The 16,530-nt window shown below is 46.4% G+C and overlaps 1 protein-coding gene across 1 annotated transcript; it reads left to right on the top strand.

Moving 5' to 3' along the window:
• The first annotated feature begins 6,715 nt into the window (after positions 1–6,715).
• HPX (hemopexin) lies at positions 6,716–16,530 on the top strand. The gene is made up of 10 exons (XM_011954313.1): positions 6,716–6,853; positions 7,004–7,062; positions 7,175–7,246; positions 7,427–7,548; positions 9,198–9,348; positions 10,070–10,282; positions 10,545–10,676; positions 15,664–15,794; positions 15,878–16,040; positions 16,180–16,530. The coding sequence occupies exons 1-10, from the start codon at positions 6,771–6,773 to the stop codon at positions 16,437–16,439; spliced, it is 1,386 nt and encodes a 461-aa protein (XP_011809703.1). The 5' UTR covers positions 6,716–6,770; the 3' UTR covers positions 16,440–16,530.

Below are 16,530 nucleotides of genomic sequence, written 5' to 3'. Positions count from 1 at the left end.
AGACCATGGGGGCTTTGTAGAGATCAAGGGAGTCCCATTTGGACTATATGGAAATCTTGGTTATATTTACTTCCCTGGTCCTCTCTGGCCCACTGGCTGAAACCTGATACATAGGCCAGGCACAGTGGCTCACACCTGTAATCCCAGCACTCTGGGAGGCCAAAGTGGATGGATTACCTGAGGTCAGGAGTTTGCGACCAGCCTGGCCAACATGGTGAAACCCCATCTCTACTAAAAATATAAGAATTAGCCAGGCGTGGTGGTGGGTGTCTGTAATCCCAGCTACTTGGGAGGCTGAGGCAGGAGAATCACTTGAACCTGGGAGGCATAGGTTACAGTGAGCTGAGACCGTGCCACTGTACTCCAGCCTGGGCAACAAGAGCAAAACTCTACCTCAAAACACACACACACACACACACACACAAAAGAAACCTGATAGATAGGTGGAGGGACAGATGAGCTCCCTGAAGATTTATTTTAGTGCAGGTGCTCTGATGGAGCCTGCCCTTCTGGCTCTGATCATGAGTGGAATTGCCTAAGCCCATGCCCTGGCCAGCAGAGATCGTGTGCTCAATTATCAGTCGCTCAGGACCAGTGGAGTCCTCCCCAAGAGCTCTCAGGTGATGCTCTATTTTTCTCCACCCCTATCTTGAGCAAGGCACCAGCAGTAATACAGAATGGAAACTCAAAGCTTCCAGCTCTCAACCTCTCACATGTTTACATTGTGAACACCTAAAAGTAGCAGGGGAATAAAAAGGCGGTAAGGGTGACCTTCCTTGGGTGGGATGCCACAAATGGCTTTTCTACTAGCCTAAGAACAGGCTGCTAGGGCTGATTTCCATAGATTCAGATTAGGTAGTCTTCCTATGCCATGGAAAAGGTACATCAAGGTGGAGTCATTCTGTTCCTTCTAAATCCAGCCGTGGTGGGCATTTTCTTTCCAATTCAGGCCTTGGGGCCAAGTAGATGAAAGTAGTGCCTGACAGTGGAGGCCAGGTCTTGAATGATTGTCACAGATTTGGGGGACACAGCAAAGCCCCTGCTGTCAGAATGTTGTGGTCCTTCAAGCGTTCACACTTTGCTCATATAGGGCTGTCTGGTGATCAGAACAGCCCTATGGCCATTTGTGGTCTGCAGGTTCATTTATTTATTGAACAAGTATTTGTTGAGTACTTACTATTAGTCAGACAGAGGAATGGGCCCTGGGAATACAGAGAAATGGTCCCTGCCCTTATTAAACTTACAGTCTAGTGGAGAAGGCAGACAAGTAAGCAACAAGGAACTAAATGTGTAATAACAATTTGAGTTCAAGCTGTGAAGGAAATGAATAGAATACAATGATAGAGAATATAGTGTTAAGTAGAGTGAATAAGGAAGGCCTCTTTAAGCAGTGACCTGTAGGGCTGGAGCGGGTGGGTAGGGAACTAGCTGTGTTAAGAAGAGTTGATAGAGATTTTCAGACAAAGGAAAAACAAGTACAAAGGTCCTGAGGGGTTGAGATCTTGATGTGTTTGAGAATCCGAAAGGAGGCCAGGAGTGGCTAGAGAGGAAGGAGGTTGGAGGGAGAGGGGAAAGGAACAAATTTGGAGAATTAGGCCTGCCTTGGATCATTTAAGGTAAAGAGCTTGGATTTGGTTTGGAGTATAACAATAAACCACTGAAAAGTTTAAGTGATAAGAATGAAAGGGATACCCTGTGAAACAAACTTTAAACTGGACAGTGATTCTGTGGGGTAGGAAGAGAATTGAGAATGAAAATCAGAAATCAGCATCTCTAAACTGTTCCTCTTGAATACTGTGTATACATTAGAATTACAACTGACTTAGGCCGGGTGTAGTGGCTCACGCCTGTAATCCCAGCACTTTGGGAGGCCAAGATGGGCAGATCACAAGGTCAGGAGATCAAGACCATCCTGGCTAACACGGTGAAACCCCATCTCTACAAAAAATTAGCCAGGTGTGGTGGCATGCGCCTATAGTCCCAGCTACTCGGGAGGCTGAGGCAGGAGAATTGCTTGAACCCAGGAGACAGTGGTTGCAGTGAGCCGAGATTGTGCCACTGTACTCCAGCCTGGGTGACAGCGAGACTCTGTCTCAAAAAAAAAAAAAAAAAATTACAGCTGACTTCAAGAAAACATTTTAGGCAGGAGCATAAGGTGATTTCAGATACATTTTTAAAGATCACTGTGGTTGTTATAAAGAATGTGTTGTAGAAGAGCTATTTCAATTGTCAGACAAGAAAAGATGGTGTTCGTATTACTAAAGAGGCAGAGAGAAATGGACAGATGTTATGTATAATTAGGGAGTAGGAATAACAGGATTAAATATTTATTAAATACATACAGTATTTCAGGCATTGTTCTCAGTGCTGAAGATATAGCAGTGACTAAAGCAGGTAGGATCCTTGTCCTGTACACAAAGGCAGCATGGTAAACTGGGGTGCTGGAGCTGGCTCATGAGAGCTGATTGTCAAATTTAGAATTTTGAGAGCTGGTTGTTAAAATACAGCTATTATTTAAAATCAAACTATATAAACTTAAATACATTCTATTGAAACCAAGGATAATCGGTACTTAAAACTAATTACTTCCTAATTATTTTACTATCCCCTGTGGTCTTATGATTATTTATATCTATATGGTAGGAATATTGCATGCAGTGTGTTACTGTATATCCCTTCCCAACTATACATTTGGTGATGTCTTGTTGGTAGCTTAAAGTTGGCCATGGTAGGAGTATTTATATCACAAAAATCAGCAAATGTTACAAATCAGTGCTTTTTCCCCTCTAGAGAGACGTTGTTAAATATTTACCAGCAAACCCCTTGCTAAGAACACACTATCCTTGTAGGAACACACCCCTAGCAGTCAGGCACCCAAGTTTTAAATCATGGCTCTGCCAATTGCTAGCAATGTGATGTGGCTAAGATACCTAATATTGGCTTCCTCGTTCATAAAATGGGACTAATAGTACGACCTTTGTCTGTTTGTGCTGCTATAACAAAATGCCCTGACTGGTGATTTATAGTGAACAAAAATGTATTTCTCACAGTTCTGGAGGCTGGGAATTCGAAGATCAAAGTGCCCAGCAGGTTTGGTGTGTGGTGAGGGCCTGGTCTCTATTCCTACGATGGCATTTTGAATGCTGCATCCTCTGGAGGAGACAAATGCTGTTCATCACGTGGCAGAAAAGCAGAAGAGAGAGAATCCACTTCTGAAAGCCCTTTTTATAGCAGCATTAATCCATTAATCAGGCAGAGCTCTCATGACCTAAACACCTCTCATGAGTCCCCACCTCCAAACACTGGCACATTGGGAATTAAGCTTCCAACACATGAATTTGGAGGGGACAAAAGCATTCAAACCATAGCAAGTGCTATATAGCTATGATATGAATTATATGATATCATTCATATCAAGTGCCAGACATGTGTATCCAATAGATATGAGCAAATTATTACTATTTATTGATAGAGAAGCAAGAATGGACTCTTCAGAAGGCCCATTGTAGACTGAGCAAGAGGAAATGTTTATGTTGGAGGGGTCAGCTGGGATTAGCAAGCTCTTTGGCTGCCTGGAGCTTTATCCCTAAGCCTCCTACCCCTGAGGAAAGGGGACATTCAATTCCTGCTCCCTGGAGTATACACTCACAGGCTTCAGGCCCACCACACCTAGCACTCAGTGGACCCAGGAGAAATGGCTAAGGTCAGAGAACTCATCAACAGCAGAGCAGGCTGGACACGGACATAGCCATTCCAAGGGATAGCAGGTCAGTGTCCAGCTTATGACTCTTGGCAATGCAGGAGGAAGCTCTGTCCATGAAAACATTTGCAGATTCATGTTCAGACCCCTTCTGGGAGAAGTCAAAAAGCTGCTGGTTAGGAGGATTGAGAAGACTACACAGGAAAAGAGATGGTTGAATTTCTCTGGGCTCGAGTTCCCAGAGAAGCAAGACATTAGGGTCCCCAAATCCATTCTGGGAAGCAAGGTTTGCAGAGGAAGGAAAAGAAGCATAGAAGGGTGCATGCCACTAAGGCTGCACAGACAGGGCTGAGAGCAGTGAGGGACGAACACTATGGAGGCCAGTTTCAGAGAGGAAAAACTCCTGGGCTCTGACCTCTAGTTAAAGGGCGGAAGTGCACTGATTCCTCCGGCCTCCAGGGGGTGCTCAGGCCCAAGTACCCACAAGCTTATTTCCTCAGCCCAGGCAGGAAGCCTGGGAAGGACTGAGGACCCACAGAAGGGGACTCCTGTAGTGAAGGGAAGAGAAGCAAGGCTGCTGAGTCTTGAGTACCCTGAGAAGTCTTGGCTTGTACCCTGTGACCAACACCAGGGTGGCCAACATATTCACAGCCCTCGGTTCCCAAATGCGTACAATCTTCTACTTTCAACTCCTGCCCAAAACTTGACTTCAACCTGGATTGCCTGCAGTGCAGGTGACTCTGCTGGCCTAGTCCCTGGGTGGAGCAGGAAGCTCCAGTAATGGTATGTAAGCCATTCTGGGGTACACAGGTGAATTAGGAAGCAGCAGTGAAAAGGGACCATAAAGTAGTATTCTGGGATAGATGGATCCAGGCGTGCTGTGAGGCGGACCAGGGCCATGTGGGGAAGGGGTCAAGCTGAAAAAAGACCATCCAGTATATGTGCTGTATGCCTTCAGAACAGCGCTGTTAGGCCAGAAGGAGACTGCACCCCTGGACTGGCAAGTCAGCTAGTAGGACTATTAAATACTCACTATGGGTTTTTCTGTGGGGTGTTTGTTTCTTGGGGTGAAATCTTCCCTCTCCCCAGGCAGGCCCAGCAAAATCTGTGGGATTCAGGCAGGGTTCTGACAGCTGGAGACAAGTTGTTGAGAAAATTGCTGATGGAGGGTTATGGAGTGCTCAGGAGGGAGAATATAAGGTTTCAGAGGCTGAGAGGGAAAGAAAAGGTAAGGGGGAGTCTTGGAATAGTGGCTCCCATTGCCTAACACCCAGAAACAAGACATACCCTGCAATGGGGAGAAGGTGAGTGTGAGACATTGGCTGTAGCAGTGATGGCATTGCCCAGGCTGCCAAGGACTCAGAGACTCCAGCCTTGCCCACTGACCTATGAGGAGGGAATGATGTTCACAGCACATTTTCATTCGTAAGTTATGAGAGGACATCGAGCCTAATGGTAGAGGCCTGGTGACATGTTGTTCCAGAGGTTCTGAAATCTTTGTTTTCCTGTTGGAAGGAAACTTTGCAGAGTAGAAAAGGGATCTGAGACTTTTGGTAAGATTATATATGGGACTGTCAGGGGTATGGAGCCATTTGTGAGGGATCAGGGCTCTTTCAGCCTTGGCTAAGGAGCGGGGGTCCTGGAACCTCATCCTGACCCATAGCTGAGTCTGCCCATAATTCTTTTCTGACTCAGTAGGCAAATCTCACATAGAAATGGGTCAGCTTTGGGAGTGGGCCCAGGAAGTACTGAGGATAGCAGGTGAGATCCCAGGAAGAGATGGATGTGGGGCTGAGACACTGGAGAGAGAAACATGACTGTCAGATAAAGGGCGTCTGTGACTCTTAGATCTCATTATGCCTACTACCATAACCTACCCCCAATTCCTAATATTCTCCTACCCTAGACAGGGGAAAATTGTCAGAAATTTGACTGTAACACTAGCAGCACTACTCAGTACTTGAAATGCATTTTTGCATTTTTTTCATTCAACAAATATTTCTGGAACAACTATTATATGCTAGGCACTATTTTAGGAGTCAGGGATATATAATGGTAAACAAGACAGGCAAAACAAAGCAAAGCAACAACAACCATCACCAAATAAGTAGACAGATGAAAGAATTTCAAGTTTTAGTAAGTGAAATAAAACAAGCAAGGGTCTGAAATGGCTAGATAATGTGATCAAGAAAGGCTTCATTGAGAAGGTAGCATTTAAGCAGGAGTCAGTTATAAATATTGTGAAACCCCAGTTACAGTTCTATTTGTTCTGTGTTGGGTAAATAAAGCATTTTCCCCCAAGGTGGAAACTACCAAGAAAGACTGATTACTAGTAGTGGTGGTACTCTCTGGAAGAGAGACACCTCCTCTTCCTGTCTCATTACTGTCAACCCTTCACTTCCAGGCACTTTTTGCAAAGCTCTTTGCCAGTCGGGGAAGGTGAGAGGCTGGGCATGGGGCTTGGACATTTGACAACAGTGAGACATTATTGTCCCCAGACTCACTAGCCCAAGGGTAAAGCTGAAGAGGCTTGAGCATGCCCCAGAAAGTCCCCTGATGAAGCTTGGAAAAAGTTGTTCTCTGACTATTTCTAAGTGAGTTTATCTGTGTGTGTGGTTACTAAATGTAGTAAGTATTGCTGTCTCTAGCTGCCTTAGAGCAGGGCTTGACACAGTACAGAGAAATATTAGTTCCCTCCTTTTCTCACCTCCCCCATTGTGGAGATAAACTCAGTCATAAAAGGTGATCCTCAGTCTACTCGCTTCTTATGGGCACCTGGACCCATTGCCAGTGTGAGAGTCACAGCTGGACATCAGCAGTGTAACCGAGTCACTGCTTGAAAGTTGCTGAAGGGGGTTGGGGGGCAGCTGCCGGGAAAAGGGAGTGTTGGATTCAGATTTCTGTCCAGACCCTGACCTTATTTGCAGTGATGTAATCAGCCAATATTGGCTTAGTCCTGGGAGACAGCTCATTCCCAGTGGAGTTGGAGGTGGGGGTGGTGCTGCTGCCAACTTTATATAGAGAGTTCAACTGGTCGCCCAGAGCTGTCCTGTGGCATCTGCAGCTCAGCATGGCTAGGGCACTGGGAGCACCCATTGCACTGGGGTTGTGGAGCCTGTGCTGGTCTCTGGCCATTGCCAACCCTCTTCCTCCGTGAGTAAAGCTGGGACTAGAAGTGAAGGATTGAGTTCTGGGCTAGGGTAAGGTAGGGCCAGTTTTTAGGCCTCAGTCAAATTTGGGGTCAGGAGCTATGAGAGAGGAGTCAATCCCAGTGGACCCAGATATCTATCTTGTTCTCCCTAGGACTAGTGCCCATGGGAATGTTGCTGAAGGCGAGACCAAGCCAGACCCAGACGTGACTGGTGAGGCCCTGACTTTCAAAGTCTATCTATCTGTCTGGTTGTGTCTCTGCATTTTATCACCTTCGTTTGTTTGTTTGTTTTTTACTTTACCATCTCCCTACCTCCGCCCCAGAACGCTGCTCAGATGGCTGGAGCTTTGATGCTACCACCCTGGATGACAATGGAACCATGCTGTTTTTTAAAGGTAGGAGGGACTGAGGTTGGGGTATTTAGGACCTTAGACTTATTCTCCTTCATGAAGGGTATCCCTGTCTGTGGGAGGTCTTAGGAATTATCTGAGGGTATCACTGACAGCTTCTCTCAAGCTATTTCTGTAGGTCAAAGTTTTTTCACTGGGCCCCTCAGTGATTGTGGGTTTTTTCAGGAGAGTTTGTGTGGAAGAGTCACAAATGGGCCCGGGAGTTAATCTCAGAGACATGGAAGAATTTCACCAGCCCTGTGGATGCTGCATTCCGTCGTGGTCACAACAGTGTCTTTCTGATCAAGGTACTGCTGGGCCAAAATCAGGGCCAGGCTGGAGAGGTCTAGAATCGACACTGGGGACCCTTCCCCCAAATGGCCTTGGCATGGAGCCCATAGCAATAGGTAGCAGATTTCTTTCCCATGTGCCCTCCTTTCCTGTAAAAGCTCAGGCTAAGGGAGTGTGCATGCATGTGGGCCTGGCAGGTACACCATCCAGTGGCTATTCTTCAGTCCTAGTCTTAGTTCTACACCATTCTGTTGTACTTCACACTGCTGGCCATCCTTTTTTCCCTGGCAATTTCTTCCCTTGCCTTCTATGACCCTGTATCAAGTCCCCTTCAAAGGGCAAGGCAAATTGTTCCCAACACAATGGCACCTGGCCAGAAGAGCGTATGGAACATGAAATCCAGTCTGCTGTGCTCGCGAAGTCCCATGTGACCCAGGCTGTGTCTGCTCAGAGGAAGGGGTGCCTTCTCCTACCTTGCCAAAGGTGCTGTGTGGTTGGGGAAGTCCTGACTGTTGGCTTTGTTTTCCCTCCTGCCTCTTTTCTCTCTCTTTTCAAATGTCTCATTCTTTCTCAGCCAGTTCCCTAATGTTCCTTGGGGATCCATCCTAGCCTTTCCATATACCTTCCCTCAGTGATCTCAATCATCACCATGGCTCTGAGGAATATCTATGCTGTGGACACTGGATCTAGATCTGCCTTCTGAACTCCAGACATCTCTTTCCAATTATATGTTCCACAGGCATCTAAAATTCAACATCCCCCAAACGAAGCTTTGCATCTTCTTTACAAACCAACCTTTCCTCCTGTGTTTCCTGTTTCAGTAAATGACCCCAAAATGTGCCTGATTACTACAAACCAAGTGCACACAGGGTCTCATGATCTGGGCCTTGGTTATCTTCTCAGGTTTATCTCTTCCCCGGCCACATTCACTGTGTGCCAGCCATACAAATCTACATGAAGTTGGAGCACACTGCTTCCTCATGTTTGGGCTCTGCATGCTGCTCCCTCTGCTGGTAACACCCTTTCCTCACTTGTCAACCTGGAAACTTCCTGCTGATTTTTCAGCTCTTGGACCCAGTGCTTCCTCTGTGGTGTGAAACCTTCCACAAGTTCTCTAGGCAGACTTAGGCACTCCGTTTATATTCTCAGTGCGCTCTTTACACTACACCTTGGTTGTTGCATGGCTAGGGTTGTAGGAGTCCTTTCTGCTTTTGTACAGTGAACTTCCCGAAGTGAAAGACAGAGTCTTGTCATCCTCAGTGCCTCTCACAATGCCTGGCATATAGTAGTTATTCAGTGACTGTTTCTTGAATGAATGAATGAATGAATGAATGAATGAAGAAATGAATGTACTAATGTATGGATGATTGCAGGATGAACATTTGTGGATATGTTTGTCAACACTGATGGTGTTGCAGATAAATGTGCCACAGGAGTGTCTGGGTACAGAGCTAGAGGTGTGTGTTATAGGAATAGTGACTGGATTTGCACAAACTGAGGGTGTGTATTGTGCAAAAGGACAGAACATTGTTGTCCACAGATGGACTGAGAATGTGTGGGGCCACAGGAGGATATTGTATAAGCACAATAGATAAAAAATGTGTGTAAATGCAGAGTGGCAGTGTCTGGGGATGTACAGTCAAAAAGAGAGTACTTTTGAATGCAGGGGGACAAAGTCTGGGTATACCCTCCTGAAAAGGAGAAAGGATACCCAAAGTTGCTCCAAGACAAATTTCCTGGAATCCCATCCCCACTGGATGCAGCCGTGGAATGTCACCGTGGAGAATGTCAAGCTGAAGGCATCCTCTTCTTCCAAGGTTAGTCCAGGCTGGAATCCAAGAACCTGGAGTAGTGGTGGGTTGGTAGCGATGCCAGTAGTGATGGTAATAGTGGTAGTGATGGTGGTGGTGGAGCCACTATGTGGCTTTTTAAGGAAGGGAAATAGAGAAGCCACTTATGGTCTAGAGGTCAAGTGAGGGAAGGAGAGGAAGTCATTCTGGTAAAGGTAACTGAGTGTAATTCTATGTGAATTACATTCTTGGTTCACTGAACCTCGTGGTTCCCCATGACCCTTAAGACAAATCTACCCTCCTTAGTCTTACATACAAGGCTCTCCATGGCTAAATCCCTACTGGCCCTTCAGCTTTGACTTTTATCATACCTTTACCTTAACACTAAGCTCCAGAAACCTTACGCTATTCTCTGTACACTCAGTTTCCTTCCTGCTTTGGAATCTTTCCTCTCTCTGGGGTTCCATCTCTCCTTGTTGTGTGCCTTTTAACTCCTATTTCAGATTTCAGTTGAAGTATCATCTTCCCTGGAAAGTTTTCCCTGAGTCTCCCCACTGCCTTTGCTGAACTGATCCTGTGCGCTTTGCTGCTGAATTTTGGTGTATGATCACTCTCCTTTAGCTGTCTCTCTGATGGTTGTGAGTCCATGTGGTCAGTACCATTATCTGGCTCATCCTGGGACCCAGAGAAAGCATGAAGGAGGGTATAACTCGGTCTCACCAAATGCCTGTTGATTGATTGGACAAAGGTGACCACAAATGGTTCTGGGACTTGGCTACGGGAACCATGAAGAAGCGTTACTGGTCAGCTGTTGGGAACTGCTCCTCTGCCCTGAGATGGCTGGGCCGCTACTACTGCTTCCAGGGTAACCAATTCCTGCGCTTCAACCCTGTCACGGGAGAGGTGCCTCCCAGGTACCCGCTGGATGTCCGAGACTACTTCATGCCCTGCCCTGGCAGAGGTGAGAAAGTCCTAACACTTGAGACCTGTCAGAATTCATCCACTTTCCCTGAGCTTGTGGATCTCATGTGTTCTAGCTCTCACCTTAACTCCATGTTGCAACACCTTGGCCCTTAATCTAGCCCCATTTCCATTCTGAATTTTCCCATTGCCCTCACATGGGAAAACTCACACCCCACTAACCCCAGCCATCTCTTCCACCTTGGACCTCACTCTGACCTCTGGCCTCCTTCTGTGTTCTCCTCACCCATTTCTCTCTCCAGGCCATGGACACAGGAATGGGACTGGCCATGGGAACGGTACCCACCATGGCCCTGAATATATGCGCTGTAGCCCACATCTAGTCTTGTCTGCACTGATGTCTGACAACCATGGTGCCACCTATGCCTTCAGTGGTGAGAGATGCCCCCAACTCCCCCAGTGTGCTCTCACATCTCTTTTACTTGTATCTCCCATCCTTGACACATTTTTCCATTGTCATCACTGTGTCACTTATTTTGTCCCCTCTGTCCCCATCCTTCTGCATGCCCTTCTGCATCCCTTATCTCTGAGGCATATTTCTCAATCTTTTCTGTCATTGCCCAAGCCCCTAACTTCATCCACCTGTCTGCCATCTCCTCCTATGGCTGTGCCGTCTGTGGACCTCTCTGGGCCCCTATGACTCTTTGTGTCCTCCTTGCTCAATGCCCTGCTGAGCCTTCTGGCTTTCCTTTGCTCCCTGGACTTCTATGTGTCTCTGTACCTCCTTGCCTCCCTTTGTTCTTGCATATCTTTCTGAGTCCTCTGACTCCCCCTGTTTATCTTCAGAACTCCATCTTGTTCCAGGTTCCTGGTTCCTATGTCCAGACCCCTGGGTATCTCACTGCCTAGGGATGAGATGTTCTCCTTGCTGAGAACCAGCTGAGAAGTGTTGGGTACTTTAGACCTTTAGAAGCTGGCTTCACTAGCCTGTGAAGGTTTCTCCTCTGAGTAGCCAATGGAGATACCCCTCCCTTGACCTGTGGCATCAATGGTATTAGATGGTAAAAACCATCTAATAATACCTAGGGGCTGTTCTGAGTTCAGTCAGGCAGTAAATAGTCATGCTGCACAGTTGAGAATATCCCCAAGAGTAGTGAGCAAGCACATCAATATCCAACCTAAGATGTATGTATAATTAGGACAGTGGTAAGAATATAAGATAGTGAAAATATTTTTTCACACAAAAATTTTCTGGCTCCTGACCCTTGGACAAATTTGACCAGTTACGACTATCAAGTTCTGTTGAAAATACATAACCACATGGAGAGCAAATCTCCACAGCAGTGGAATGTGCAATCGCACACTATAATAAGAACATACAGCTAAGGTGAAACACACACCTCTAGTGAAAATACAACATTAAACTGAGAACATATGCCATAGTAAGAACATATAAGTATCAAGAGAACATGCAGCCATGGTGAGAGCCCACTGGGAGGACACACAGACAACATGAAATTCAGAAAGAGAGAGAGTGAGTGAGAGCTTGTGAAAGCAGGGCCACAGGAAACACACAGAAATAGAGAGAGACACCAAGCCATTTAGAGATCACAGAACTTCAAGGCGATGTGGCCATAATGAGAATGCTATCGAACTCCTAAATGAAAAGTGTTGTCAGGTATGTTCCATTGCTGTTGAGAGAACACACAGCATAGAGAGAACACTTTATATTAAATATATCCAGGCCAGGCATCGTGGCTTACGCCTGTAATCCTAGCACTTTGGGAGGCTGAGGCGGGTGGATCGCTTGAGCGACTTGAGCCTAGGAGTTCGAGACCAGCCTGGGCAACATGACAAAACCTCATCTCTACAAAAAATGTAAAAATTAGTTGGGTGTGGTTGTGCGTTCCTATAGTCCCATCCACTTCAAGGCTTCAGTGAGCCATGATCATGCTACTGCACTCCAGCCTGCGTGACAGAGTGAGACGCTGTCTCAAAAAACAAAACAAAACAAAAACAAAACAAAACCCATATATATATATATATATATAATATATATAAAACGTAATATATATAGTATAGTATAATATAATAATATATGATATAATTTATATATATATATATATATTCCTACCTGAGGTGAGAATGCACTATCTTGGTAAAAACACCAACATGACCCAGCTACAGCATGGTAAATCTTTTTTCTTTCTCTGCCTCATAGTTTTGTTGTTGTTGTTGTAGTAGTTGTTGTTGCTGTTGTTTGAGATGGAGTCTCACTCTCTGGCCCAGGCTGGAGTGCAATGGCACAATCTTGGTTCACTGCAACCTCTGCCTCCCGGATTCAAGCGATTCTACTGCCTCAGCCTCCCAAATAGCTGGGACTACAGGCGCGTACATCCATCCCAGCTAATTTTTGCATTTTTAGTAGAGATGGGGTTTCACCATGTTGGCCAGGCTGGTCTTGAACTCCTGACCTCAGGTGATCCGCCTGCCTCGGCCTTCCAAAGTGCTAAGATTACAGGCATAAATAATGGTGCCAGGCCCCTCATAGGTATTTATGTATTCTCTTTGCTTCTTCACAACTTTGGCTTGCACATGGACCATCATGTTCTTTCCACCTTCTCACTACTTCATGATCTTTCAGTCTCAGATCCAACTGATACCTCCCTCAGTTGTTCTTTTTTCCTAGTAAGATTTCCAGAGAGGGAATCTGAATGGCCCAGTCCATATTTTCAGACCACACCACATTAAAGTGGTTGATTGCCAGCCTATGTATTGGCTACATTAATGGATTGGGGACTCATCACTTACTTCACTGCACAAAGCAGCATAGCTCTGGTTCTCAAAATAGGGCCCCTGGGCCAGGTGTGGTGGCTCACGCCTATAATTCCAGCACTGTGGGAGACTGAGGCAGGCAGATCACTTGAGTCCAGGAGTTCTAGACCAGCCTGGGCAACATGGTGAAATCTCATCTCTACTAAAAATACAAAAAATTAGCCAGGTGTGGTGGCATGTACTGGTAGTCCCAGCTATTCAGGAGGCTGAGGTAGGAGGATTGCTTGAGTGTGGGAGGCAGAGATTGCAGTGAACCATGACTGCGCCTCTGCAATCCAGCCTGGGTGACAGATTGAGACCCTGTCTCAAAATAAAATAAAATAAATACGGTTCCTGAGCAGGGTAATTTCAGTGGGAGACCTCCCAGGGGAGGTGGATATATCAGTCAACAGTATACACTCAGTACACAGCTAATAAGAGAACTTGTGGTTGCAGCAAGAACACTAGGTGTTTACTCAACAAATATTGTTGAGTATCTGATAAGTAGTGGGCATTGTCCTAGGCACTGAGATACAGTAGTCAACATGGCAGATGGGATGCCTGCCCTGATAGGCTCTGCTAAAGTGAGAGGACAATAACAAAGAGAAAGGAAGAAAGAGAATACTTTTAGGTAATATTAAGGATTGTGAAGAAAATAAGACAGGATAGTGGCATAGAGGTGAGGAGAATGAGGGCCCTCTTCTGAAGAAATAATTTTTGAGCTGAGACTTCAGTGATGAGAAGGAATTAGCCACACAATGTGCTGGAGGAAAAGCATTTTAGGGAGGGTGAGCAGCACATACTTCAAGGAATCAAGAAGGAAGCCTGGTGAAGCTGGAAGACAGAGAAAGAGCAGTTGGGTGACTTGAAAGAGCAGGGAAGGCAGTGGCCAGGTTACCTAGACCTGGTAAGGGTTTTCAACCATAAAAGGGTGTCATCAGAAGGTCTTGAACAGGGCTGTGATATATTCTAACTCATTTTTTATAAAAGATCACTCTGACTTTTTGCAGAATATAAGTTATAAAGGTACAATCATGTAAGCAAGGAATCCAGCTAGCAATTCCTGCAGTTGTCCAAATCAGAGGTGATGACAGCTTAGACTAGGATGATAGCAGCAGAGGTAGTGAGGAGTCAGCATGATATATTTTGGAGGTAGAGCTGACAGCATTAACTAATAGATAGGATAGGCCAGACGCAGTGGCTCACGCCTGTAATCCTAGCACTTTGGGAGGCCAAGGCAAGTGGATCACCTGAGGTCAGGAGTTCAAGACCAGCCTGAACAACATGGTGAAACCTCATCTCTACTAAAAATACAAAATTAGCTGGGAATGCCTGTAATCTCAGCCTACTTGGGAGGCTGAGGCAGGAGAATTGCTTGAACTTGGGAGGTGGAGGTTGCAGTGAGCCAAGATTGCACCATTGCACTCTAGCCTGGGGATAAGAGTGAAACTCCATCTCTAAATAAATAAATAAATGACTTTTTTATTTATTTAAAAATAAATCAGGGAAAAGAGGTTTCAAGAATGACTCAGCTTTTGCAGACTCGGCAAATGAGAGGCTGGTGGCTTTGTTTTCTAAAATTGGGGAGGACTAGGGAGTGTGTGTGTTGGGAGCAGAAATCAGTTTGGACATATTAGGTTTTGGGTGCCTATTGGCACTGATTTGGAACCTAAAGCTCAAAGGGGAGGTCAGTCAGAGCTGGTAAGAACAGATTGGAAGTCATCAGCACATAGATGGCATTTAAAGCCCCTGGACTAGGTGAGATTGCCAAGGAAATGAGGGGAGAGAGAGAAGAGAAGAGGCCCAAACTAGGGGATTCCAATATTTAGATATCAGGTTGAAGAAAAGAGTAGTCAAAAAAGATAAGAGGGATACTGGGAGAGCCTGGTGTCACAGAAGCCAAGTTCCAGAAAAAGACATTTACAGGAGAAGGAAGTAGCGAGCAGTCAAGTGCTCCTGAGAGGTGGGGTCAGATGAAAACAGAGAATTGACCATGAGATCTGGCAAACTGGAGAATACTAGCAACCTGCATAAGAACAATTTCAATGGTTGAGGGACAGAAGTGTAATAGAAGAGGATTGAGGAAAAAAGATAAATGGGAGCCTAGATAATTCCTTAATAAGTTGTTGTGAAAAGAGGAGAAGAAAAATGGGGTGCTAGCCCAGCTACTCCCTCACTCTCCCACCACCTCACAGGGAGGGACTGGAGAACACAGCCAGAGTGAGAACATTCAGCAGAAGCAGTGCTTCCTTTTTAACTTTTGGACACTGTATCTCATTATCTATAACCACATCTCTGCACATGGACACCTGAGATCCTTAGGGAGTGCCCGCCAACCCCATGATGTTGGCCTTACCTGGAAACTTAGCCACTGTTCTTCACACTTGCCTTTCTTTCAGGCATCTGCTGATTCTCGTTCCAACCAGGCCACAGTGCCCAACATTACTGACCAAGTCTTGCTCTATTTCTCCTTCTCACCTGGCCTCTTCCATCTTGGTCTCTGGATGCATTCTCTCCCTCTCATGACTCATTTCTGCAATCATCACTAGCCTCTTCTCTGCCTGGGCTTCTGCCAGCTGCCCTAGAGCAACCTACGGTATTCTACAGGGACCCACTACTGGCGTCTGGACACCAGCCAGGATGGCTGGCATAGCTGGCCCATTGCTCATCAGTGGCCCCAGGGTCCTTCAACAGTGGATGCTGCCTTTTCCTGGGAAGAAAAACTCTATCTGGTCCAGGTGTGTACTGGGGAAGAGGCTTGAGGTGGAGACTGGGACAAGCATATCCAACTCTGTATTGATTACTGTCCTTTGTCCTCCAGGGCACTCAGGTATATGTCTTCCTGACAAAGGGCGGCTATACCCTAGTAAGCGGTTATCCAAAGCGGCTGGAGAAGGAAGTCGGGAGCCCTCATGGGATTATCCTGGACTCTGTGGATGCGGCCTTTGTCTGCCCTGGGTCTTCTCGGCTCCATATCATGGCAGGTGAGGGGTTTCTGGGTGCTTAGGGGGCAGCTTGTTCTGTTACCTGTCTGTAGCATAGATCCCCACCAGGGCATGAGAAGGCCTAGGTCAGGATCCCCATGACATGGAAGCCATGCTATGTTTGGTGCCTTCTCCCCAGGACGGCGGCTGTGGTGGCTGGACCTGAAGTCAGGAGCTCAAGCCACGTGGACAGAGCTTCGTTGGCCCCATGAGAAGGTGGACGGAGCCTTGTGTGTGGAAAAGTCCCTTGGCCCTAACTCATGTTCCGCCAATGGTCCCGGCTTGTACCTCATCCATGGTCCCAATTTGTACTGCTACAGTGATGTGGAGAAACTGAATGCAGCCAAGTCCCCTCCGCAGCCCCAGAAAGTGACCAGTCTCCTGGGCTGCACTCACTGAGGGGCCTTCTGACATGAGTCTGGCCTGGCCTCACCTCCCCAGTTCCTCATAATAAAGACAGATTGCTTCTTCACTTGAATCAAGGGACCTT

This window comes from Colobus angolensis, unplaced genomic scaffold (assembly GCF_000951035.1).
Source record: "Colobus angolensis palliatus isolate OR3802 unplaced genomic scaffold, Cang.pa_1.0 Scaffold381, whole genome shotgun sequence".
Taxonomy (NCBI): domain Eukaryota; kingdom Metazoa; phylum Chordata; class Mammalia; order Primates; family Cercopithecidae; genus Colobus; species Colobus angolensis.
The sequence above is the reverse complement of the archived record's forward strand: the minus strand, read 5'-3'. Positions and strand labels throughout refer to the sequence as shown.

Coding starts and splice junctions, on each gene's coding strand:
- HPX (XM_011954313.1), top strand. CDS start 6,771: ATGGCTAGGGCACTGGGAGCACCCATTGCACTGGGGTTGTGGAGCCTG. Junction 7,549..9,197: donor ACAGTGTCTTTCTGATCAAG/GTACTGCTGGGC, acceptor TTTTGAATGCAG/GGGGACAAAGTCTGGGTATA. Junction 10,677..15,663: donor TGCCACCTATGCCTTCAGTG/GTGAGAGATGCC, acceptor GGTATTCTACAG/GGACCCACTACTGGCGTCTG.